The 27,989-nt window shown below is 41.7% G+C and overlaps 1 protein-coding gene across 2 annotated transcripts in view; it reads left to right on the plus strand.

The window, feature by feature from the left end:
• The first annotated feature begins 259 nt into the window (after positions 1-259).
• rspo2 (R-spondin 2) overlaps positions 260-27,989 on the plus strand; it is a 72,408-nt gene continuing 44,678 nt past the window's right edge. The window contains exons 1-2 of one of the 2 annotated variants that reach the window (XM_074683861.1): positions 260-725; positions 964-1,279. In XM_074683861.1, the coding sequence (XP_074539962.1) occupies positions 1,180-1,279 (100 nt within the window). In that variant the 5' untranslated portion in view covers positions 260-725; positions 964-1,179. Of the gene's footprint in view, positions 1,280-27,989 lie in introns of both variants that reach the window. The other variant, XM_074683863.1, reaches the window with a different exon arrangement.

Raw genomic sequence — 27,989 nt, forward strand, 5'->3', positions numbered from 1 at the left:
AAGTGTAACTGCAAGGTCGCACACTGGGAATAAACATGAAAGATTGTTTATGAAAGGATTATCCTGAAAGTTGAAAGTGCAAAGTCAGTGTTGTGCACAAGTTGCAGCCTCATATCCCCAACAAAAACAAGTTATTTCCTGTCTCATGCTCTACACGATCACTAGGACCCAGAGGCAGCCTCGTATCAGGCAGTGTGGGTGAATGCGCGGGGGTCTGAGGGAGGCGGGGGGAGACTACGCTAAATGTCATCCTCAACATCTTAAATAAGAGGAAAACACAAAACTAGAAAGCTCTGCACGTGACAGCGGCTGAGTGCTATATGAGGAAAAAGGGAGCAAGCATCAGGACCAGTCGAGACTCAATCAACCTCAGCAGCGCGCAAAACGCACACTCACTGACTCACTCACTCACCGGCTCTTGTTTTCCGCTTTCTATCAAGCAACACATGTGAGTGTTTGCAGCGCTTTAGGACACGGACTGCACGAGCTTGAGTGAGGAAACGCAGGTAAACGGAATCTAAGCTGCCACCACAGAAGAGGAAGGGAACCCCTCCACCCTCCCCTTCACCCCGACCACCTTTTTCCTACTCCTCAAATCTCTGTTCTCTTCTGGAGACACAAGTTCCTCACACAAAGAGGGATGCTGCATGTTCCCGAGCCGCACTTGCACTCCGAGGGAACCTAAAAAGTGGACTGGAGCGGATTTACACCTCATCTGATGCAAGGTATACACCGACACGTTATTTCACGGAGCGTTTTGGCGACTATTACGCACGGTTACGCTTGTTTTTGGAAGGGTGGGCATTACGCATTGCCCTTAAATTCTGATTGTTCCACCACATTAACACCCAGAAGAGCTGTGATTTTTTTTTGCCCCTTTATCACCTTCAAGCATCGTTGTTTAGTGAGGTGTTGATTTCAGTGCAGATTTCACAGTAACCCCATTTGTCATTTTTCCCGCAGCGCACCAAAACGGACACTTTTAGCAGCTGGAGGATCCGCGCGCTTCCTAAAATGAACCCAATCGGCGACGTGATATCATGTCGCATCTCATCTGATGTTTGACACACCTGAGGAGCGTCTAAAGAAACTGGAGGAGGACATAACACACTCATATATTCATTCCGAGCCCTGCAGGCACCTTTTTTACTGGAGTCCGAACAACAGATCGCCGTCCAGATGCAGTTTCGACTCTTCTCCTTCGCCCTGATCATTTTGAACTGTATGGAGTACAGCAACTGTCAGGCGCCTTCGCACCGCTGGAGGAGAAACAAAAGAGGTAACACACGTTTTTAGCGTGCAGGTCTTATGGTCGCATCATGGGGGGACTTAGGGGTTTGTGTGGGTCACAGGAGGCAGCGGCAGCAGTCCTGAACTGGGTGTCTGGCAAGTTCTGTCAAAGTCCGTCTTATTAATCCTCTGCACTAGTGTACCCTCTGTAGGTTCCCACAAACCCCCGTGCGCACAAAGCAGATGAGATACTGAAATGCCCTCACATACTGGTGGATACCTATTCTTTTTTAACACACTTGTGAGAGTCTTTGGTTCTTGAAATTCACCCTGAAAAAGAATCAAACCACAATTCAGTCCTTCAACATCTGATGCAACTTAAAAACCTCTTAAAAGAACATTTTTCAGCATTATGTAACGATTTCAGAGCCGGTAGCTAATGCGTAAAATGTGCGCAAAATTGGCCACGCGTGTGGCTTTCCAAAATTAACATTAAAACATGTTGCGTCAGTGGATTGGCTATTAGTGTTTAAACCACGCTGTCAGACGGGCTATTAACGCTACTTCCCGATGCTTTGGCCCCAACAAAGAGCTCCCTATATTATTTACATGTGAAGCTGCTAAAAAGCTGCTGGCGCGGATCCGTCTATAGAGAGCTGGCGGCTTATAGGGAGGAAGGGGGTCGCATTGTGGGAGTTGTTTAATGAATAGATACGGAATCCCTTTCCTTTGACTTATGAATTGCACATCTCCACTCCAGCCCCCTAAGCTGGTTTTAATTGATCTCATAACCACTTTGAACAGTTGGTAGGAAACCCGCATGACAATCACTCAGCGGAGGCGCAGGGGTGAGGAGGGGATCAGCCCCTTTGTAAATACTACTCCATACTCTGAATGAATGAGGAGACAGTGGGATTAGGAGCGTAGCCCCCGTTGAGCCCTGCACAGACCTGTGACATAACACATCAGCGCGATCCTCAGGGTCACCATGAGAGGAGACTCGGTCGCACGCGCGGACCTCGCAGTGGACTGTGACACACAGCTCTTAAACGTGCCCACGGTGTGGCAGCACGGAAGAAAAAGTCACTTAAAGTCAGGGGAGACGGGGTCTTGTAAATTGAAGGCAATCGCAAATTTAATCATATGCGCTGCGTGCCAGGGGGAACCTCCACACTCTGCAAGCCCTCCACTGCCCATCTGCAAATAATCAGGCAATCACTGCGGGGTACTGGCACACACACGTTTTTCAGCTCCTCTGTGTGTTTCTTTCTCTCAGGACTGTGTGATCTTAGATAGTAGGAGCTGGAATGTAATTTTCTTGGTATGATCAATCTTTTTTTTCTTGCTGGAACTGTTTGAATCTGGAGGGTATTTTGGATGGTCCAGCAGTAAACCCAGAGTTAGCGTTTGCACCAAGGTGCTTCTTTATGTGTTGTTTGTTGAGAGAGGCAGAGAGGAGAGCGCTAGAGGGGGGCTCAGTGCGGATGAGATCAGGAGGTTAACTTACACATTTGACCTCAAGAACAGCTTGAGGCTGAGTACTATAAGCTACACATTGTTACAGCCAGAACGGATGTTACACTTGTCAAACTAATCCCATGCAAATATGTACAGGTTTTTCCTTTACAGTGATGCTGAGAGTTAAAATGTGTGTGTGTGTGTGTGTGTGTGTGTGTGTGTGTGTGTGTGTGTGTGTGTGTGTGTGTGTGTGTGTGTGTGTGTGTGTGTGTGTGTGTGCTCTTGGGGGGGTAACATCCCTTTGGGCCAAAAGTGCCATTCTTGCAAGCAGTGGCAGTCAGCCAAGTTTTCGGTATTTGCTTCCTTCCTTTATTTATCACGGTTATATTGAAAGAAGCATGTGTAAGAGATCATCGTCCAATAGGCCCAGAAATGCTTGAATATTTTCTTAGCCCTCAAGGTTCCTGTGACAGCTTTATACACAGCCTGTCTGGCATGCACAGGGAGCAATCCAAACCGTTCAGGAGTGTTGAGACCCAGACATGTTCGAACCTCAATTTGGCTATTCTGCTCTCCACAGGCACAACTTTTTTATGTGTAACAAAACACATAACTCAACAGATGCTTTTCCTTTTCTTTCATTTTAACATGCATGTAAAAAAAAAAAAAGTCTGGCATAAAAACAGTGTGCGTGTGTAGCCACATAACCGAGTGAGGTGTAAGAGATTGTGATGCAGTTATAATTAGGGGATGTCAAGGAGAAAAACAGCCATTGCTTATGACTTGGGTCTCCTGAAATGTACGAGTGGAGGCAAGATTGGGATCTTTGTGTGGTTTTCTGGGCTGATCTTGTCTTGCTCCCTCACTGCATGGCATGACCCAACCTCCCATTTGGCTGTGGTAGCTGTAAATATACATTATTTTCATGTAAAACAGATGACAAAACATATTAAATTTACACCTCCTTACCCCTTATCCTGCCCGCTGGAAGCAGGGAAGTGATGCCAATGAGCCTTTCTATGATATCATAGCTAGACACAAGGGTATAACTTTTCATTTTTATTCTCTGGCTAATGATGCCACCTGCTGACAACATAAAATCAGGCTGGACTACCAACGCAGCCTGGAGGAGCAGAGACACACAGTGGGCCCCTAAGAATTTGAAACAGGTAATGAATGAGTAATAGCAGGCGAAAGTGGTGAAAAGTTGCCATGTGATACTGTTAACCCTCCTGTATGTATCAGAAATCCCAAATTTGAATACCCAGCAGGCTGCGGCATGTTTCAGATCATATTCAACTGTGTAATCTGTGACTTTAACAACCATCCCAGATGCTTTGAAGGACAAAGTAGATTAGATGAAACCAGTGCAGGGAATGAGGTCAGGGAGGTATGACTGTTTGTGCTGCTGATGGCAGTAAGCAACATGTGTGTGTGTTTGTATAGACTGTGATGGCAAATTATGCACAAAAAGTCAAGAATTGATGCTTAATATTCACTTTTTTCAGCAGTCTACTCACTTCACTGAGTAGACCTTGTGGTTTTAGTTGTAGAAAGCAGAGCAGATAAAAACATTATTTGGCAGTTATGTGTCAGTCAAATCCTATTTTTGGCTGTTGAAATATAAGAATTATAGCATCTTGGGAGCAGATGAGCATTTAAACAGTTGCCTCTCCTCTTAAGCCCTAGGAAATCAGGCCTGAGTGTGCTGAAAGCTCACACAAAATCCCAGGTTTGTGGGTGTAAGTGTTAATGTTGGAACTGGGTACTTCAGTGCAATATAATACGTTGATTAAGTGCCTAGTGAGGAGACGGAGCGCTCCAAGAGGCTGCTTTTAAACCAGCCTTGCCACTGTTGCCTTTGGAAAAAGTGAAAAAGCCCTGCAGATGGCACGTCTGTTAACAAGGCCTTCTCACATGATGCCCGTCTAATCCAGGTGATGTGAGCCCTGCATCCTGTTTTTTTTTTATTCCATGAAACAGAAGGAGTTTATTCTACAAACATGAAACACCAGTTTGGTCATTTATAGGAAATGTTGAAAAGCAAAGTGACATTTGACAGCTTGGAAGAAGAAAAGAAAAACCCTCTTCTTGGTCGTTCTCAGTGTTAGTGCTGGTTTAGGTGAGGTGGGGGCTTTTTAGGGGATGAGGAAGGCGCATTTAAGCAGATCAGCTGGAAACGGCTGAATGTGAACAGCATCACCTGAGAGGGATTACAGCGATCCGAGTCTTGACCTGAGCCGGAGCTCCGGCGTCAAGGAACAGAGCTCTGTCTTTTCTCTCCCAGGCCCCATCAGCCAAGCCTCGATAAGTGTAAGTCTGTGTGTGTATGTGTGTGTGTGTGAGAGAGAGGACAGAGAGAGGACCCACAGATACACAACAGGTGCATCTTACTGATGCTCTGATGAAGACATCAAGTCCAGAGTGACACACTCTCCCCTCAAGCCTCACCCGCCCCCAGCTCCTCCACCAATCACATCCACGCTCTGTCTCGGGGATTATCATGGCCATTAAGGACAATGATTCACTTATGTGCTGTATTGATAAATCACATTAGTCTGACCCAGCCTCCGAACTCTGTCGAAAGACTAGCTCCTTGTTTGACCTACTAACCCATGCATGTCGATCCTGGCCTGTAGCGCAGCTCCAGCTCCGAGTCACAGCAGTATCAGATGAAGCCGGTGAAAGGCTCCTCAGTGCGCTCATGCCATGCTACACTGCCGAAAAAGCCCAGCAGAGGAAAAAACATGCAGTGGCATGAACTTTCTCTTGAGCGAGGCACAGAGAAAGATTCTTTTGGGGGCCATGTGATAAAGTAGGGATGTTCTGTTTCACTGTTTCTCGGTTTTCCCCTGGCAAATTTTTTTTTAAAAAAATCACCTGTCTCTCCTGTATCAGAAACAAATGAATTAATCCCTCTCAGTTTATCAGGCTAGGTGACCCTTTTTTGTTTCTTGATGTTTCCATTTCACATGGATGAGAAATCACGTTGTGTGAACACACTTCACAGCAAACAATCACTGCAAGCTTATTTGGGTCGTCTGTTTTTTTGTTGTTTTTACTCTTAAACTCTCTCTCCAACCCTCAATTGTCACCAGTGGTTCACATTTTGCTCGCACAGCTAAATGCCAAACAGATGGTTTTATTTTAGGCTGCATTTTACCACACTGTAAAACTTCATTTTTTTCGGAAATGTGAAATAAAACTTACTTATTGTATGAAATCTTCTAATATGCTCCATATTTCCTCACTGTGATTGGAAACTCCTGAGCCTTACACAAAAACTGCAGTGTCCCTCAAAAGCGCGAGGGCGGTTTTTGTGCCCCTCACCTATGCCCGTTCCCTCAATTGCACACTCCCCCGAAGCAATTACACCTTAATATGTTTCCTTATAAAGCTACCAAATGTGACCAGCCAATTTGGTCTGATTCTCTCAAGTTTATTGGGCTGTAAAAAAAATCTAATGTGGGAATCATTTGTAAGTGCCACACATAAAACAACAACACAAAAGGAGTATTTTTTGAAAAAATGACTCATACGAGGGCTTCACAGGTAGGAGAGCTGCCCAGAGCCGGAGATGGAGCCCCTCAGGCTTACACTGAAATGCACTTCCAGACTACTTACCTCTCACATTACTAATACACACCTCAATGAAGAGCTGTTTGGAGGTAATGACGTAGATACAACAGGCATTCATTGTGTTTTTCCCCACTGAATTTAGTCATTGGGATTGTTAAAGATTGACAATTTCCCCTTTGCTGTTTACACCGTTTAAATAAAAAAAAGTTTGTCACTTGGGAAAACATTCTTACCACTGCTGCTTAAACACAAACTCTTTTCAACAAAGTTGTGACACAGTGAGACACTCTGATAAAATCCAATTTGACCCAGTGCAAAATAAACATATAAAATGTAGAAAGAGAGAAATTCAAGTGTTTGATGAAAAAAAAATGATACCAGGAAAAGATCAGAAAATGTAGGAGAAGGACAGCAAAACACTGAAAAACTGTAGTTATTAAAAAACAAACTAACAACAACAACAAAAACTAACTGGTATAAATTGCAACAGGTTGGTTACATGAATAGTCACAAAATAAAACAGGGCACCACAGAAATATTGAGTGTCATCACTCTGAGAGACTATGTGAGCGCATAGTTCAACTATTTCAGAATAATGTTCCCCAGCACAACAAAGCAAAAACATCATTAACTTTAATGTCGACAGGACATAAGATCATTAGAAGATTCAGAGAATCTGGAGAAAGATTTTTGCTCAGGAATATTGAACATTTTCAGGATTCTCTTTCTGTCAACTTAAATTCATTTCTCTAAAAGATTGGCTTGTTAAAATATTGTATTTTGCACCATTCATGGTTTTTATTAGTCTGTGAAAGAGCCAATTTTGAGACACCGAAGGTGACGACTGATCATAATGAGACAGCAGCAAGTGAAGACCATGAAGTTCAGCTCTTTGATGTGTAGAAAACCTAAAGAGAAGCTAAACTTTACATGCCTATGATATTGTAAATACCTGAAACTACTTTTTCACCATTCAGGGTTTTTGTTGTTCTATGAAGGAAACCATTAAAGTTCTACAGTTCTAAAAAACTGATTAGTGTCATTTTTAAATGTTTTATTAGGCATATTTGCATGTATGTTTGCTTATGAAGTTCATTTATTTCACATATTTGTGATAGTTAGACCCATTCAGTGAAAATTCCAGGAAATTCATTTATAATGTAATTTAAAAATATTGCATTAGACACGCTTACATACATGTCTGCTTATATCAAACAAACATGATTAATATACATGTATATGACCAGGTTTATGTAGTTGATATAAATTCCCCCAAATTCCTGTTAATTTTCAAAAATTCCAATGCAAAGTTTCCAACTTTGAAAATTCTCGTCATTTTGCAATCCTACTCTGTAGTGGAAATCACTGCATAGGCTCAGAATCCCTTCAGAAACGTGTCTGTGAACCTTGTTGTTGCTGCATCCTCACAAGCAAGTTAGAACTGTACCATGATCCAGAAACACCAGAAACTTCTCTGAGCCCTTTAAAGATCGACTAAAGCAAAGTAAACCAGTGTGATCTGACAAAAAAAAAAATTCATCATTCTTTTTGGAAGTCATGGACACTGTGTCCTCTGCTCTAAAGAAGAGGGGCCATCTGGTTTATTATCAGTGATGTGTCAAGAGCCACCATCCATGATGGTATGGGGATGCATGAGATCCCATGACATGTGTTGGTGACATATCTGTTAGTGCACCTTTAATGCAGAGCAGCAGCATGTGCTGCTGTCCAGACAATGACTTCTTCAGGACAGATCTCACATATTTCAGTGAGACAACGTCGAACCTCATTCTACACAACTCACAACAACATAGTTGGAGAGTTTAGGGGCTAAACTGGCTTTTCTGTAGCCTTTATTTCAGCTTTTTGTAAACATTGGTTTGCTGGCATCAAATTTAAAAAAGCATAATTTTTTTCCACAAATAATAATAAAAAAATGTTTTAACATTTGATATGTTGTCTTTGCTTTTTACTCTTTTAAATGAAGGGTTTAAGTGATTTTTCAACTTTTTTGTGAATTAGGGTTTTAGTCCAACTCATATCTCTAGTTCAACTTTTTTTATACAGGTTTAAAAAGTGACATGGCTGTGACTGGTTTATAGTCTCTTCAGGAAAAGCAAAGCTGGTCATCTGAGTCCTTGAAGTTGTATTGATTTTGTTATCCAACTTTGAGTTAGGTTATTGGATTTCATAAAAATAAGTCTTATTATGAACTTTGTTCTAAGTGTAATGTGATTCCCCACCTGTAAATGAATAAATGTGCCCTGCAGAATGAGGGGTGCTTGGTTTTCAGTGGCCACTCTGTGTATGCATGTTTGCCATGTTAGTATATTCTTCCATGTGCGTGCCGCTGAGTACCTACTTTGCATCGATCTGCAAAGCCTGGAAATCTGAAACTCCAGGAGGCCCCTTGAGAAAATACACTAACCTGTGCAGATGCAAACACACACCAACTCTTAGTTGACGCTGAGGTTTGCTTGCATCCCTGCTCGTTCCAATGGCTGCCATCCTTACAACAGCTAGGTATGGAGATCTGATCGCTGCCTCCTGCACCCAGCCCTTAACACCCGACAGATGGACAGGACCCTTTTTTCTTACCCCCTCCCTCTCCCTGCCTTTATGGGACCTCTAATTATGCTTACACGCCACATCAAAATAGGCCCAGCATGCAATGCCTTTGGTATGGAGAGGAAGTGAGCTGGTCAGATGCAATAAAGGGTCTCTCTGCAGAGCTTGCCTGTAATTTGGCCGCCCAAGTATTGAAGTGGGAGAGGTGCAGGTAAAGGTGCAGCTGCCCTCTGTCGCCTGCTGACTGTGTGACGCACTGAGCCTCTGCTATCGCTGGAAACATGTTAAAACTGACATGTATCAGTAATGAAAAGGGTTTTCTCACCATTCTACTCTGACATTATAACAACATAAAGGTGCAATAAGTTATAGGATATTTTTGGCCCCATGATGATGTGAAAGAGCCAGGATATGTATTAGGCTCCGTCATGATTTTGATGTGATTCTGGCTCACATTAGGATAATGTTAACTTAGCACCTTTAGAATAAAGACTTGGACTTGGACTAAGTGGAACAGGAGCTTTGAATGCCCCAGTAGGTCAGCCTCACTCTGGATCTTTGCTTTCTTGGGCATGAAGCTTTGTTGAGGCTGGCTCTTACTCATATCTCATAGTTCTCAGGGCTTCTGGTGTGAGGAGGGGAAGGCCTCATGGCGGCCTGCGGAGTGCAGAAGCACCCAGCGTGTTTTTAATCAAGAACAAGGCTGGGAGTCATTACTGGGCCTCAATGTTGGGCTCATTGTCTCTCTGACTCCCTCTGTGGAGGGAGGAGGACAGAGGGTGAGGGGAGGGAGGGGGGCAGAGAGGGCAACATAGCGTGCATGTCAGCTGTAAAGAGGTCTTAAAGGGTCATACCCTGAAGATTTATGTGGTCAGAGCAGAAGAGGCAAAGAGAAAAAACGGTTCTGGGGATGCACAGAGCAATGGAGGTGCGATAAAACAAGGCATGCATCTGTCTGCTATCAGAGCAAAGCAATAAGATTTGGCATCAATCATGTGAATGGCAGCTACAGTTCCAAGTTTCTGGCTGTAAGGCAGCAGAGTCCATCGCTTGCTCCATCAGAGTTGTTTGAGCTATTGTTCTGAAAGTCGTCACTCCTTGAAATAAGCTGCATGTTTACCTCTGCGATAAGAAAGGACTATTGTCTGTTGAGACAATTCTTGCTAACTGGCTAGCATGCTAGCTGTTAAGCAATACGCGTATAAGCCATTTTAGAGCTCTGTGTCACTGAAAGTACAAAACAACACGTGTCAGCTGAAAATTTAACATACTGCACACCCAAAGCTGTTACCTACTTTTCTCCCTATCTCCTCTGTTGTCCTCTTATACACAGCCGTGATTACCTTGCAGGTAGCAAACACCTGGGGGAGGTTTTGTGCGTTTGGTTGAGTCTTCAAGGTGACAAACGCTGCATCAACTGAAATTTTGGCCACATGGGGGCAGTGAAAATGAGTTTAACACACAACATTGACATAATATCTTCTCAGAAACTTGGTCTAGCAAATATGCAGGCAAACTCTCTCTAATTTACAAATCCAACAAATTTTCTGCAACTTTAGCATTTATTGGCAGTTACCTAGTCTGAACAGTTGCATTTATAAACCTTTCACTAAGATTTAATCTGGTCTCCCCAAACTCCTGAGGAGATGTGTGTCATTTTGGCTGCTAATATCTGATTCTTCACTGTGGTTACCTGTCAGATCTCATGGTAAGAAATGTGATACAGTTTGAATGAATGGTGAAATAAATCTCTTTTAGATTAGACACTCTTAGTGACAGCTTCCACACACATCTACTATCCTGTTCTCTCTGTCTTGCTTGTTCACAGTAGAAGTTTCTGGAAACAAAACTGTCAAAGTTTACATTAACAGGTAACAAACATGAAAACTTGTGATTTGTTTCCATAATAGTCCGACACCCCCTCTACATCAGTCTATTGACTGGATGATTGTCCGTTTATCTGCTAATGAAAAGAGGTTACTGCTGTACTACAAGCTCTATTACTTCTTTATCCCTCCATCTTTGGATGTAATGGATTATTTGCACCCATAGTTTATCCAGCGTTCAAGCATAGTTTGGTTAAATAAATATGGCAGGACAAAATAATTGACCAAGCTACTCAGGGGGATCCACCACCAAAGACTGTGATAGCCACCTAAACAAACTGACATTGACAAATGGTCACTAGGTCAGTGTGGTAGTGAGTGGATAGAGGACATTGGCAAGTGGACACTCTTGGAGTTAGACACCAGTGAGTAAACCAGAGAATTAAGCATCCAAGTCATTCAGTGCTTATAACTTTCTGTAGTCATTTACAGCACATCAATGTCAAGACAAGCCAAATATGAAATTCAAGCCAAGCACAAAAAACCACCATGTATGAGACCTGTGTTACACAAAAATAAAAGCAAAACTATGTCCCATCAATAGAGCAAACCTGAATATGAGGCTAGCGCCAAGTTGTGTTTTTAGCCAGCTAGCTTTCCCTAACAGTTACAGCATGCCCACCTGTCAGTTAGGTCAGCCGTTCCTCTGGTTGCACAAAACACATAATTCAAATTTCTTATAGGTTACAGATACAGATATTTTTTTACGTCCGATCCAATTCGATTTTTCCGGTTTTGCCGATACCGATCTGATAGCTTTCTTCGTTGGGTGATGCTGTTATAAATGATGAATCATATTTGTTCGAGGAACACTCACTTAACAAATGTTGCAAGACGCAGTTTTACTATCATTGCTTTCCAAAGAGAAGTGGTCCCACTCAGCCGACATGTTTGCAACATGGTTTGATTTACAGCAGCCGTAAAGCGTAACAGTGCTGAAAACATGTGAAAACTGTCCTGATCACGTAACAAAATCTGATACTATCCAATCCTCCAAAAATAGCCATATTGGGCGCCGATACTGATCAGTGTATCGGATCGGGACATCCCTAGTCATAAGACCCCCCTCCATACTGTGTGTGCTGTTTGAGAAATGAGCCATTCAGACTGAGGGGCCGTTTACACGACAACGGTTTTAGGGTGAAACGCAAAAGTTTTGTTGCATTTAAGCCTTGCATTTACATGGAAAAGGGGTTTCAGCCGACCTAAAACGCAAACTTTTGAAAACGGCCTCCAGAGTGGGATTTTTCTGAAACGCTGCTGACAACGTTGCCGTGTAGACAGTTGCGCGAGTGCATACAACAGGACAACATTATAGTTGTTACGATCATCGCGAACTACCATGTTGTGCTGTTCAATCTGCTGAATCTGCTGAACGTCTTCATGCAAATGTGAATCTAATGCTCCACTTTTGCACTTAGTATTCACCAATACACCAGATGATCGGCCCAACTCCACAAGGGTAAAGATCTCCTAAAAGCAGCTTCTGGACAAGGAAGCTATAGCGCCGACTACAGGCCTGGCATGCTCACTACAGCCTTTTCAATCCCTCAGCATTTCCATGTAAACGCAGATATTTTTTACTGCGTAGTAGTGTTTTCAGATGCAACATTGTTATGTAAACGGGGCCTAAATTACTCTTTAACCCCAGTTGTAAACATGTTTATTTTTGCTTTAAGGTTGAGCTTTTTTTCTAACAAAATATTTATATACATTCAAAACCTGATCAGACTGAGGTCAATGTGTTGGAAAACTTGCATCTACAAACACAAAATATACCAAACTGTGCCCACTACAGCTGTAATCAGATCTGCATGTTTTATATATCTTACGCTAATCCTTCCAAACCAACATGTTTCTCCTCTTTGGGGCCCAACATCCAGCAGGATGAGCCCAGCCCTGTTCAGCATACAGTGCATGTCTGAACCAGTGGTTGTGTGGTTGTGGTCTTTGTTGTTGTTTTTCTTGTTGTTGTCTGTGTTGTCTAAACCGGTGTATGTTTCAGCGCTTTGCTCTGGATGCACGCCATGAAGTCTCAGGACACAGATTCACAGAAACCCCCCCCATACACACACACACCCACACACACGCACACACACCCACAAAGAAAGCGTAAGAGGAGAGAGTGTTTGGAAGTCTAATTTAGGGGAAAATTTGTAAGCAGTGTTATAATTTTAACAGCACATATTTATGTTGCTCCTTGTCAACGAGAACATCAATTGTGGTGCTTTGGTTTTGACTTTCTTTCTCCATCAGGGTTTCTCACTCGTTTTGTTTCAGGATTTAGACAATGGGACAAGCTGTGGTGGAAACAGATGCTGGACAAAAAAAGAGTTCAAAGATTTAAAAGAAGAAGAAATCCATTAACATTTCTCAGATTCCTTCCCACTTTTCTCCCCTCTAGTTATGCACTTGTGTTACATCTTGGCTGACTTCTCCTTAACTGGATATTATTTTATTTGGACTGGAGCCAGGTCTCAGGAGCAGCAGCCTTAGCTGTGTAAACAGCTGTCACCAGCAGGAGTCATAACTAATAGGCACCCGTAGACAGGGGTCACATGTAGTTTACGTGTTTACTGGTTAATGACTTTAGAGATGGTACTGCTTTGGTGCAGTAATGGGCAGTAGTGAAGTGTAATGGACTGTGCAGGGCTGGTTATCATCACCAAGCATGAGGGCACAGTCTCATATGCATAAGAAACAGCGTATAAACAGTAACTTTAAAGCTCCTGTGAGGAGAATTTAACAGGTTGTGAAATGGACTGGAATTAATATGAGTGCCTCAACATGGCTTAGAAAAAAGAATGAGAAATGGCGGCTGCTCGGAGAGAATCAGATCTGATTTCATGACATTTTTCTGAATGTTTAGAGAAGAAGAAACATTATAACAACAACCATGATGTGAAAACCCAGCAGTAGACTTTGCGGCATGTAGGCACAAGACAGGTACAGATCTGTGCAGCTCTTGCTCCAATGTAATGATACACTTGGTTTTTTTATACCACCCAGTGACTTTGGAAGCAAGTCTGCGTTCTTTACCTAAGAATTGATTTTATCAGGTCTTACATCTCTGTCAGAATTGCGTACCAATGTTCTGATTCTTTTGCAGAAAAACATCATGTTTCCACACCCAGAAGCTCTTTTACTTGAAGGCGATTGTGTTTGCACCACTGTTCTGGCAATATGTTCTCCATTTCTGCAGGTGGAGTCCACTCTTCCCTCGCTTTTACTTTATGAAGGTATTTCTTCCAAGTTTCTCTCAAAGGGCACTGTAGAAAATAAATGTGTTCTCCCGAGGGCTGAGTTTGGCCTTTTAGAGCCAACACAAGCCGGTTTCTGTTAAGAAGCGCGGGCAGTGCCAGCCATTCAGGTGCAGTTTTGTGGTGGTGCGAGAACATGAGGCCAGATGTGACTCAGACACCTGCTAAAGCAGGACGTGGCTGCTCTCATCTGGATACAGAGCTCACATTAAAACAAACAGTATATTACAGAGCTGTGAGACAGCTCAGATCAACTTCCCTCCAGCGCCTGGAACAAAATACGAACTGTTTGCCACTTCTGAAGAAAAATACCAACATTATTTGATCTCAACCCACAGATCTCCCTAATTGATAAAATAACTGTGCTGCAGTGTCTGTACTCGGAAACAGACTCCAGTTAGGTGACAAAACACGCAAAGCTGTCTTCTTTTCCCATGAAGATCTTAATGTAGATATTGGATCCAACCCAGTTTTTTGGGGGGAAGGCTAAAGGGCTTTGATGTTTAGGTTTTAGTGTTTTTGGGGGGCAGGCACCATGTGTGAAAGTGAGATCAGGTCTCTGTCAGCTGTCCCCTGTGGTGCACTCCACTTTTGACCCTGGTGATCACCTCACATCTCCCCGTCAGCCTCGGCGGGCGATGTAAGGTATGAGGTTGTGTCTTGTTAAAGGGTTAATGAGGTAGAACTTTGGAGCAGACGTTCATGTTGAGCCTTCTTGAAATCAGTACAGAGGGAGATGGATGTGTGTCGTCTGTCAGGATTGGCTTTCTTCATTGTTTTGTCTTTGTGTTTAATGCCAAGAGATTTTCACTTTTCAGGGCTTCATGAGGGTTCGACGGTTTCCTTCCCATTCCTGTTATGAATCCAGCACTAACAGTTGTCATCATCATATATATCATTATTTTTTTTTTATCTTGGTTTTACAACTTTTTCCACTCCTCTTTACTCCTCTTCAAGTTTTTTTACTTCAACACATTCACACAGGTCAAATGTACTTCTCAGATATTTCCAGGACAAAGATTTCACACAGAAAGTGTGACTTATCTTCAAAATATGGAAAAGCATTACAGTTTGTATTAAAGAGTTCAAATCATAGTTAAATGTAATCTGGGTTCATAAAGATTAAGATTAAGAACTTGTTAAGATTGGTAATCTGTGCCTGATATTGGACATTTATGGAGAATTAGCTAGCATCAGATTTCGTTACATGATCGGGACTGATCCATTTTTTTACGTGTTTTCAGCACCATCACGCTTTATGGCTGCTGTAAAACAAACCACGTTACAAACATGTCGGCCATGTGGGAATACTTCTCTTTGGAAAACAATGATAGTAAAACAGCATCTTGCAACATTTGTAAAGTGAGTGTTCCCCGAGGAGGTACCAACAGGCCTCACTTTAAAACAACAAATATGATTTGTCATTTACAACGGGATCACCTAACAGAGTACGGGATTTATTAGAGAAAGGTATCGGTATTGGATCGGTATCGACAAAACACATCGTGAAAAATCGGATTGGAAAAATCTTTGTCAGGACGTCCCAATTTTACCGCAGCAATAGATATGACTTTCTAAAATACATCACATGTTTAACACTTGGTTACAACAAAATATGTCATTTTTCACAACTTAACTTACTGGTGATAATTTATTACTTATATAACATCTGCATTTTTTTCCTTCCTGAATGTTTAATATAAACTTTTATGAACCATGTGTGTTATTTGAATGTGGCATTACTGTTACTGGAGATCTAACTACCTCACCATTTATTATCTGCTGTAACTGTTTGAGGAATAACTCAGAACTTTAAGGGAAACTAAAAAGTATGGACTAAAAAAATAACACTGATAACAGCTAGCTGTTTCATTTGGCTGGCCTAGCTTCACACACAGACTGCACATTGGTGCTGGTTTTTACATCTAATAGCTGTTCAACAGAGAATGGCCAGCCATCCTACTAGTTCAAGACTTAGTGCTAAGTTACGCTAAGCTAACCAGTGATTCAATCTGGTTAAAACCTCTGCACTGAGTCAACAGTGGATGTTCTTACCACAACATGTTTTCACACTGGGGTGTCCAGATCCCTTTGCAGTTCTCTGCCGGAACACTAGTTGGTGATCAGATTTTTATTATGATCATGTCGTCAGTTTCCAGTCTTCTTGTTTGTATGTGGTCATAGAGCCTTTAGAGGAAAAAATCCTTTAGTAAATCACCATGTGTATATGTTATTTTTAAAAGTAGCCCAAAATAGACAGACAAGAAGCTCAATGGTATGAAAAATTGCACATCATTAAAACAAATATCTACTTCAACTTAAAGTTGCTACAAAGAAGATCTGTTCTAATTGAACTGCAGTGCCACCTTCTGGCCCGGAGTCTGACGCACACTGTTGTGGAGACATGGCTTTTAACAAAGCCTGTGTTTGTTTTGAAATAATTTCATTTAAGACAACTTTTACTGGATACAACGCATTGAGGTAAGGTATTTATCAGTACAGTTGCGTAGTGCTATTGTTTAAAACATGATAACAAGCAAACGCTGAAAGTTTATACAATTTGTCAGTAGCCAGCTATATGTAGCGCTACTAGCAGCCCAGTGCTATGATGTATCAGTAGGCTAACATGACAAGCAAAATTTGTCAGTTTGTACAGGAGTTTACTTGCTGTCCAGATGTAGCGCTACAAGCAGCTTGGTGCTCTAAGACATGTCTATAATGTGTAACGTTAGTGAATCCTGGTTATGTCCTGCCAGTCATCTACCAAGCAGAGCTAACGTAACCTCACTCATTTTATTGATAGGCTCTCAAGTTTGAGAGTTTCCAGTCCTGATGTTCTCCATTGGTTTAGGATGGGAAAAGGGCTTTGAAATCTGATCATATTATGCAAAAGTTTGTTCACCATACTACCTTTAATGCAAAGAAGAAAAGAGAGGAGACATCAGAGGAGACGGGACTAAGGTTGAAGGCAATAGCAGGAATGCTTTAAATGAAGGAAATATGATGATAATATGGAGGCCAATCACAGGGATTTGGTCTGCGTTGTTCTTCATTTTCGAGCTTCATTAACATTCAACCACCAAACAGGATTTATCACATCTATCCGGTTAATTTAATGCCTTGAGCTGCTGTGGTGGGTTAGCTGTTGGATAAAGGGATCTGTCCAAAGGGGGCGCCAAAATCAAACCAAAAGCTCCTCACTGGAGCTTTAAGTAAAGGGTTTCTTTTCTCAGCTCTTTCAATCAGGGTGAGAAAGTACTGAAGCACAGTTTTATTGTGTACACATTGATAATTGTCTGATTTACAGTCTGTGTTAATGTATCACTTGATGAGGAACTCCCATCTGAATTCGTCACTTTAGTATTTTTCCCTCCTTTTGGCGAGTTTGGGAGTGTCCACATCCAGCGCCTGTGACATTCAGATGTGTGCACTCGAGGTCAGAGTGAGTTTAGTAGGGGTAACAAATGAGGAATAAAGAGTGAGAAAAAATTGGATTTGGAGACACGAAGCAATGCTACATGGGGTGCAAGTATGCAGAATATGCCCGCTGACTTCTCTGATCCTGTGATGTCCTTGTTCTCCCTCTGCACCAAGAGAGCTCGGTCTTACTCAGTGGCATGTGTGGGAAGTGTGGGTGTGCGTGTGTGTGTGTCTGTGTAAGTGAGTGAATTACTAGACTTCCAGCACGTTGAGCTACAGGTGTGAAAATTAGGTGTGAGGTTTATGTGTGATAAATTACCAACATGTGGGCTAATCGGAGCCACTCCACCTTTTTCTCCACCCACCTTTTCTCTTTTCCTTTTTCTTCTTTCCATTTGGGGGAAAACACATTTTTCCCACAGCTTGAGTGGATTTGAAGGAGTGTAAATATTGAAATAATACAATCTGTTCCAAACCCTGCTATTTCTTTTGGGGCTCATTTGTGACTTTGTACTTCTTGTTCTTGAGCTGTAGTGTCTGTCAGTTGGTGACTCAGAAACTTTGTGAAAAATCAGATCGTGTTAAATATCTGAGTGTAAAACTATGATTGATTACTATCTTTTCATCCATCCATCCATCCATCCATCTTATCCTCTCTGTCCTCTGTAGCAGGGCATATTTCCCCACAGGAAAAGTAGAAAACACTTTAATACTCACAAATTTCTGTCTTCTAAATTTGTTTGAACCTCACCTTTCTTATAATTCGTAGACTCCTTGTTTCTATGCTGACAAAGAGCCTTTAGTTGCATTTTATCATGGAAAAATCTCTCAGTAAAGCACCATGTAAGTAGTCATTTGTTACTTTTGAACATAGCCTAAAATATACAGCAGAGAAACTTGATAGTATGGAAAACTGCAAACATCTACTTCAATTTAAAGACACTGCAAGGCAGAGCTGTTTTAATTAGACTGCAGTGCCACCTTCTGGCCTGGAGTCTGACAACACTGTTGTGAAGACATGACGTTTAACAAGGCGTGTGTTTGTTTTGGAACAAATTTTCTTTGTTCAAAATAACTTTTACTGGATACAAAGCAACAAGGTAAGTCATTTAGCAGTACAGTTATTTAGCAGTACAGTTATTTAGCAGTACAGTTATGTAGCGTTATGGTTTGAAACATGACAACTGGCAAATGCTGAAAGTTTGTGCCATACGCCAGTAGCTGGCTATATGTAGTGCTACTGGCAGCCCAGTGCTCTAAGACATGTTGGTAACGTTAGTGAATCCTGGTTATGTCCTGTCAGTCATCTATCAAGCAGAGCTAATGTAACCTCACTCTTCATTTAAGTGAAAGACTCTCAAGTTTGAACAGACCACTGCAGAATAACTGCTGACTGTGGGTTGGAATGAACAATATCACAAGCAGTTTAGCCTCTGTGTTAGCCTTTAGCTTGGGCTGTATCACTCTCCCGTTTTTCTTTCTTCTGCTTTTCTGTCCTTTTCTGTATGACGGTTAGGCTCCAGTGTCCACCACCACTACAAAACTAATCACAGAAATCATTTTCAGCAGAGAAAAACATAGATCTCTTTACTCACTTGTAAACTTTGTCAGGTGGCGTGGTGTTGTCATAGAGACTTCCATGTGCCGTGAATCAATACGGATCTACTCGATCTGATCAGGAAGTTAAAAAGCAGCATTTCAAAATAACCTATTTTGGCGCTGAAACACTTGTTTTAAAGTGTGGATTACAAACATGCGAACATCTAACAGGGAGATTTTTTCAAGATCACTTAAAAACTCCACACAGCCCCTTTAATGTCTTGGCTGAAGCTACAACACTGTAACATCGTCCTCTACTTTTACTATTAGGGGTTCCTACTGGGAATAGCAGCATTTAAAAGTTGTGAAATTTGTCTCATTTATGTCAGTTTTAAAAAATCCACTTAAATATTGACAGTGATTGTTTTTAAAACTACTGAGGTGTTTCATATGAACTTCAACCTTCTTCTCTGAAACACGGGTGAGGGAGGGAGCTGGCTAGAAACATAAACCACATGCTCTTCCTCCACTGCGTGCCCAGAGAGCAATAAAGTCAATCCATCCAACGCATTGATGAACTCCTGTAGTGCCTCCATTCCTGAGTGTCAGGTAGAGCTTTACACCTGTGCCTCCTGTCCAGAGCTGTATGAATTGACTGTTCATGTCAGGAAAATCAAAGACAGATGGTGGGCGGTGGCCTCTGTCACACATAGCTGAAGGTGGCTGGTTAATTCTTATTAAAAATAAAATAAAAAAAAGCGTGTGAACACAATTATGGTTTTAGTCTTTCAACATGTGTTCAGCTTAGAGAAAATCCCACTGATATTCTTTCATTATGTTAGGATTAAGTGTTGTGTTTTAAGCATTGTTTAATGTGCCCACTTAAAAGCTGTGCCATTAATAAATGAACCATTGGAGAAGAGAATCAACCAAAAATAACGTGAACCATAAACGCAGCACCAGCAGTTGTTTTGAAAGTGTTTTAGCATAGATTTTCCTCCCCTGGAACAAAAGTTTAACCTGATTAGAGCGTGCATTGTTTGAGCTCCATTGAAATTGACTGTGAACAGATATTCTGTTGTTTTCAAAGCACAACTGAGCTGTAAAACATTTTATTGGACCGCAAGCCACAGTGAAGAGGCAACGCTGTTACTTGACCACCACATCAAGGTCATTCTTTCTGTTTTTCCCTGTGAGCACAGAGCTTTCCAAGGCGGTCACATGTCCGTTACGGTCAGGGGTTTGAGAGTCCGACAATAAGGCAGAAAGTGTTAAAAGGACTGCTGCGCATACCATGAGAACAGGTCAGCCAGGTCACTTTTTATTTCTAATTTTCCAAACAGGAATTATGAGGTCTCTTTCACATCAGGCGCTCCAGATGTTGGATTTGACCCAGGACATGGGATTTAAGACATAATCCATCATAAAGATGTTAATAAGGAAGTGAACTCACCTAAGGTCTTCATATAGAGTTTAGAGGAGAGCAGGGGTGAGAGCCATGATGAGTTCAGCTGGACAGATGGATGAAAGGTGTACAGAGTGTTTCCAGATTGACTCAGAAAAGCTCGGTCAATGTCCCGATCTGACTGTCTGCAGGTTCACAACAGGAAACATGCACACACACATACTGTAAAAAATACTGTAACTACTACAAATCACATCCTTCAATGACTGAAATTTGTGCATTTATAATTTTAGCACTTTGAACTGATTTAATAAAAATCTTATTGATTCTGAGTGATCCAACTTAAAGCAGAGTCAGTGGAAAAACCAGCACAGGAGACCTTAAATAAAACTTTAACAGTTTTAGAGGAGCATTTAGCTTACATTTATTTTATAAGAAAGCAGTTCAGTGTGTGAGTAACAAAACACACCATATAACTAATTTTAACTGACTCTCAGGCTGTTACTGCTTTACTTTGTCTACAATAGCAAAAAGGTTAGAAAAGCTATGCTAGCTTAGTTAGCTACTTTTGAATTGATACTGCTATATTGCAAACTGTGTGATATCAGTTTAACGTATGTTTCACAAATCGAAACAAATAGCTTTTAAACACCGTTATATCCAAGTTTTGAGAATCCCAGCCCCAGATTCACCAAAACAGATATCAATCCCTCTGATTGCAGCACTTCTTTGTTTATGTCAACCAAAAGTGTTGCCATGGCTGTTGTTTGGTTCATAGACATTAAAAAAAAGGTGGATGTCATTTTGCTTGGCTCCAAGTGAGGTTGACATAAAAACTGCCCCCCCCTGGTGGCTGGCTGTAGTATGTGTCAAAAAATTGTCTCCAGCCTGAATCACTGATTTTATTGTTGGCACACTGTACGGGGTGTTTGAATTTTTTTCTCAAACTCGGCGGTTTACAAGATATCAAGATCCCAAGCTCGCCCAATCAGAGGCACAGCTCAGGGTCTTGTGACCAACAGGTGCCCTACAGCTGTACGCGAAGCCCTTACCACTACCAATATGGCTGTGATAGTTGATCTGCTTCATTTTCCGTTTCAAAAAGAGACGGGTGACGCTGGGGAGACTACGTCCATGTTTGATACAGCCTATGTGTACAACCCCTTCTCTATGAAGGTGCTACACTTGCTCCAAACCATTTCCAGGCAAGGGACATGGACCCAAGTCTCTCTATTAAAACATCCGCAGAGACAGGAGACTCCTGCATGTTTCCTCCATGTGCAACTATGCAGTGATTTGGTTTCCACTGAGTCACATGACTGAACCCTGTCTGCTGATTGGCTTCTGAGACAAGCATTCAGTGAATGAGGACTTTGAAGCACCTCTCCTTTGCCATTTATGCACCGTCTGTGTATTATTTTAAAACAGTAATTGATAATGTAAACTTGCACATCATTAATGCAACATTTTGGATAATATTGCATGTGATAAAGCCCACCCCTACTTTACATTACGTTTAACGACTGACAGCTGCTGTTCTTGTGTATTTTTTTCAGGGGTTGTATAAGAGAAAGAGCCAAGAAGAGATTAGACTCCCAAAAAAATAATAGTTATTATTATTGTTGTCACCCGGCTCCACTCAGATTCTCTCAGATTCTCTCATAGCCTCTACTGCGCTGCCCAATGGCTGCCAATGGCGGCGCCTGTGATGGGGGTATTTTGGCTTCAAAACTATACAATGGTGAATGGCGGAGCCACGCTGTCCACTCTTTATGCAGTCTATGGTTTTAACCAAAAGACAAACAACATCAGACAGCTTTGCTTTTAAGCCTAAAAGGAAATCAACATTTTCCAAAGAGCCCCGTGCGAGTGATAGCATCCTTTGAAGAGTTACTTGTACTGTTACAGTCACTTCTAGTTGCAGGAACAGCTTTTAAGCCAGCATAATCTACAAGTGCTGAATCAGTCTTTAAAAGGTGAGGCCATGTTAATGATCTTATTTATTTGAGTCAATAATGTGAACAAATAAAGAAAATAAAGAAACTATCTAAACCAAGGACATTTCTGTTCCATGACTGAGCGTTTTGGTCTAAATTGTTTTTAAAGGACTATATTTTGCCTAAGAGCACTTACAGGCAACCAACAGAGACTTTGAGAAGGCATGGTATTTACCATAAGAGCTGAATATGGTCTCAATCATCTCATTCAACTCTGAGCATATTTCCCATCATGTCCGACCTCTCTAATAACCAGCAGCTTTTTGGATGATTTTGCGGTCATCCTTTGAGTCACATGTAGTTTTCCAACCTGCATGTTATTGTGGCTCAATCTGTTGAATCATACCAGAGTAAATTACCTCGAGCTTCTGTTTTATTGTGTACTTAAAAAGCAGCTTTAATTTGGCCTCCATTATTCTGTTGCCTGTTTGAACCCCGGCCCTCTGGTTTACCCATTGACTTCATAAACCACCGCCTTTCAAGTGAAGGCTCAAATCTCTTTGACGCCCGCCTCGCCTGGTGGATCTGTGTCACAGGAGCGAGCTAATATATCTGACAGCAAATGTGTTTGCTCAACTTGTGCCGAAAAATCATTATAAGCAGCAGGACGGTCCTAAATTATAAACATGTGCTTACAGTATGATCTGTTAAAGTAAACTGGGGGAAAAAAGTAGATCCTAAAAGTTGACTATTTCCAGCTGGAAAGGAGTCAGAGGCAAGTCCGGCATATTTTCTGCTAAATTGGAGCAGAAATGTGCCTTCAGCACACAAGCCTGAAGTACCCCCCTCTTACCCCCTTCTGCTTTTCCTCAAAAATTCTGAGCTAAGTGCAACTTCCACTTCCATGACAAATAAAGTCACGGGCCTGGAAAGTGGGCGGTTTAATGTAATTTTCCATGTACCAGTTTGTTACAAGGTTTAACAATGTTGAGACGGCTCTACGGCTGGTGAACTCTGAGTGTGAGGGGTGACACTGTTGGCTCTGCTGCCTCGCTCAGCTTCACAGCGTAAGCCTGGATAGTAGCGTGGTTTGACCAGAGATCCAGAGTGTGGTTGTTTTGCTTCTAAAGGTTCGGTCCGCCACCCGTCGGCTGGTGGTTGCATAGCCGCCTTGTCCTGCATCTGCCCTTTCTCTGTCTCTCCCAAGCTTTCTCTTTCTTCGCTGGAGTGGAGCAGCAGAAAGCTTATACCGTCATTTAGAGAGAACAAGGGAGGTGGACAATAAACAGTAATTGTCTCAGTGCCATGAGGAAAGCGTATAATTCTGTTGGTGAGTGTGATGCTTTCCACATGAGAGCACAAATCTTCATGACCTGCTGCTGCTATGAAGACGAAAAGCTGGGAATTTGCCTTCGCTGCCTCTTCAGTTCATGACATTTATAGTACACACACAGGAAGACAAGAGCATGACTTTTTCAGTCACGTTACTTGATGACACCACAGTTTTTGTACCGGCTGTACTGTATGTGTCTTTTCATTACAACAAGCATTGTGGCTGCTGGTCAGTTGCATTCACAGTCTGTGTTATTAGATTTACATACCAGGGCCCCTCGGAGGAACGGAGGACAACTGCGAGTATAGAAAAAGTTGTGTTTACATATAATCTTGTGTCCTGATTTTTCTGGGTGTGGAATTTCAGTTTGCTGTGTTGTAGTATTGTCTCAGCATTCAGACATTCGTCCTGCTTGTGTCCTCTGCTGTCATTTAGCCTGGTCTCAGAATAATACAAGATAAAACTAGAAAAACACGCAGAGAGCACAGACATCCGCCAAGCATATTGTGATTTTTGACACAAGACTTTAGTCCTACTTTAATGTTATACTCCCTTTCTGCAGACTGTCTGCTATAATTTGGTGTTAGTTGCAGGTTTGTACGATAATTTGTTTCCTGACAGTGATGAAAACTATGATGACCCAGTACATATTTCATATGCTGGATCTTAGTATCCAGAATATTGGCAGGATCTGGATCGTACTTTTACATCTGTCAGAAATTATGGTGACCTTTTCTTGTATTGTTTTGCAAAGCAATCCGACCATTTATCATGGAGTTATATACACATATGGTGAAAAACGGCCCTATCTCACCATGATAAAGAATCCTTTAAAATAAACCTTGATCCAGACGGTGATCCGGATCGCCTCCAAAGTTTAATCAGTTCTTCCTTATCCTATTTGAACATTTTCTTAAAATTTCATCAAGATCGTTTTTTTTTAATGTTTGAGTTATGTTGGTCACAGACAAACAGACAAACTCTCCCAAAAACACAACCTTTGTCATTTCTATGCCTCCGTTCACTAACATCAACAACTATGCTTTATCACACAATTTATTGCCCAACCCTTAAACTTTAGTACCCGACTACACATTCCTCATCCCCGTGATGAATTTTCCTTCTGTTCTCATCAACACTGAAGTGTAATTGTAAAATTTCAAGACCTAGAAGTCTTCTAAAGTATCTGTTTAAAACAGGGCCACAACTGTAACATGTTTTCCAATCAAAGTCTTCTGCAAGAGCCCACATCAGTGAAACCCTGCATAAGGATGTCGTCTTGTTCTCAACGTTAAGTTCAAGCCTCTAAAAGAAACACAAAATTATGTGCAATTTGCCTTGTTAGGGTTTCGGGTTGCAGAAAGTTGGAAGAGGTCAATGTGAATGATTTCATGGGTAACAGTAGGTGAGTGAAAGGCAGGAAGTGAGCCGGGCGTGGGTGGAACCCCCTGTAAATGTGGTGGTTTTTGGCAGCCTCCAGAACAGTCTGTCACGCTTGCTTTGGACTCATAAAAATGTACCTGAGATGGAGTTAAGGTTTCTGCTGGATCACACTGCAGCCCTAATTGTTTTTGAGCTGCTTCAGAGAAAACCTCCAAGCAAGCCTACGGCTGAAGAATGAAAGAGAAATGCTCCAAACATGCCGTCATTCATCCTGTTGTTGGTTTGGCTGTTTGATATTACTGAAAGAGTAATGCAGAGGTCAGACTGCTCTGTCTTTTTGTGGAATGGTCACTGTTTCAGGTTTGGTTTTTCAGTCAGCTATGGATTTTTCCTCATTCATAGATTCATGTTGAAGCACCAAATTCATTCTTCTTTCGCATCACTCAGAGCTTTCTGTGCGCTCATTGGTTAATGACACTGATATGACAGAACCATAGACTAGATAGTATATGGACATAGCCATATTGGTAAGCTGGCTCGAGAGGCGGGTTTGAGCTTCCTCACTAACAGCGGTGAGGCACCAGACCTTTCCCTCATGTGAGCTATGCCCCTGACTGGACAACCTAATAATCTTTATATCTCCTAAACTGCTCAATTAGCCAACAACTCACCTCCCTACAGTGCTGATGTGATATTAGCAATTCAGACCGAAGTTGTTTTGAACCAGGCAGTTAAACAGTTTTATCAATGCTGTAAAGTTCAGTTGTTTTTTTGTTTGGCGTGTATGTGGTTTTCAGTCTTTCTGTAGCTGGCCTGAAGTTGACCATCAATGAATCACAACTATTAGCACTTCTGCAGAGGCTCCAGTTTCCAAAAACTGGGTGTTGCCCCTTGGACAGAGCACACTGTAGAAGGCAGAAAGAGCCTTGGTTATTGATCACTATTGATTGTGTAATAAATTTCATGGTCCAAGGACTTTCTTTTTTGTGTATCAGAAGCAAAGTTTCAAAGATAATTGAACAAAAAGTCACTGTACTGCATAATGCTGACCAAAAACGTCACATTTTGGACAAAGTTGATAAGTGCATTATCAGCATATAAGAATATTTTGGTGTATGTTAGCTAGTGCATGTCTGTATAGTATATGCCAGTGGACTAAGGGGATGTTTATACGACAACAGTTCTAGGGTGAAACGCGAAAGTATTGTTGCGTTTCAGCCTCGTGGTAACAGAGAAACAGTGTTAAAGCCGACCTAAAACGCAAACATTTGAAAACTACCTCCAGAGCGTTTTTTTTTTTTCTGGAACACTGCCACCACCACTGTCATGTAAACAATAAGCCGGTGTCTTCAGTGGAAATGCTGACGTCACTTTCTGTTTGCGCAAGGACATACAACAGGACAACAGTACCAGTGCTACAACCGTCACGAACTACCATGTTGTGCTTGTGCTGCTCAATCTGCTGAATCTGCTGACTGTCTTTCAACAAAATGAGCATCTGTTGCTACACTTTTTACTTCACTTAGTATTCACCAATACACCAGATGATTGGCTCAACTCTACTTCGGTAGGAATCTCCCAAAAGCTGCTTCTGGACAAGACAGTTATAGCACCAACTACAGGCCTGGCATGCTCACTACAGCGTTTTAAGTCCCTCAGTGTTTCCGAGTCAACGTGGATTTTTTTTCACTTCGATCTCATTGCGTTTTAGTGTTTTCTGATTAAATGTTGAATGTAAATTGGGCCTAACCTAGAAAATGGAGTACAGACAGCCAACTCTTTTGTGTCAGAGGGTATGAAAACCTGCTGGAAGCAAAAGAAAAAATATTTTATTTATACAAAGGATAAAACTGTAAAATTCTAACAGCGTGTATATAAAGCTAGGCTACTTGCTGATATGTCTTCGATATGTAGAAATGAAAGGCAAAACTAACAGTGCCCACCCATTAAATGCAGTGTGAACAATATGAAGTTTTCCTCTCATTCGTACCGCATTGCATTCATTACTTTTATGTACAAAAGCAGCAGTTTTTAAAGAGTTTCTTCCCTCATTGTGCCAAAACCATGCATTCAAAGCAAACACTTGTGTTCTTTTAGGTATCTAATTTTTTTTAAAGTGCTGGTTTTAATGAAAGACTCATTAGGACAGTAACTGGAGCAGTGGAAGAGGACAGCTTAGCTTTCTGCGGTGAATTGGTCGTTTGTCAGTAGACACTGTAACTTTGCTGGCTGTCATCACATTATTTACAGACTTATGTATTATGGTTGACTGACAGGAGTAACATTTAGATTTTACTCAGACAGCCATAATGAATACAAGATTCTTTAAAATTTCAAAATCAGTGGAGATATGATGATATTATACTGATGAGTTAGAAAAAGTTCACAGTAAACATGTTTTGTGTGGCTCCTGTGCAGCAGCAGCAGCAGCAGCTCCACACAGGCTGTCTGCCTTAAAGACATGACACACTGAGACAATTATTGAGTCTTTGTATTAAAAAAGTCATTGCAGCAGCTTCTTCGGTGACACTCACACTGACTGCAGTCTTTGTAAATACAATCCTTGAGGCTCGGATGGAGCTGCAGTTATCCGTCAGTAGTGGGAACAGCAGATTTGTTTTGTTTCACATAATATGTGTCCTGTGGTTGAAACTGTAAACGGCGTTGGTTTATCGTGTGCAGGGAGTGGCACTATGAAAGGCATGCATGCTGCTCTCCTGTCTTTTTCAAACATGCATAAACCTGGAATCCATATTCTTACAATGACCGCTTTCTGCAAGGCTTCTCTTTACGTCTGGGTCACTTCAGTTCGAGTGTGATTGACAGGAGAAATACTAGAGGTCTTTAAGCTCTGGCTGATTTGTGGGAACAGAAGAAGCCATAAAGGGCAGTGGAGCATGTGTCAAAACATGACACATGGTGTGTTTTGCAGTGTTTGGATGGACGAGTTTAGAATGTGCTGTTTGAGAAGAGGAGAAAGACACAATATTT

Source organism: Halichoeres trimaculatus, unplaced genomic scaffold (genome assembly GCF_033239565.1).
Source record: "Halichoeres trimaculatus isolate MK-OKI-2021-1 unplaced genomic scaffold, fHalTri1.1 fHalTri1_scaffold_12, whole genome shotgun sequence".
Lineage (NCBI taxonomy): Eukaryota > Metazoa > Chordata > Actinopteri > Labriformes > Labridae > Halichoeres > Halichoeres trimaculatus.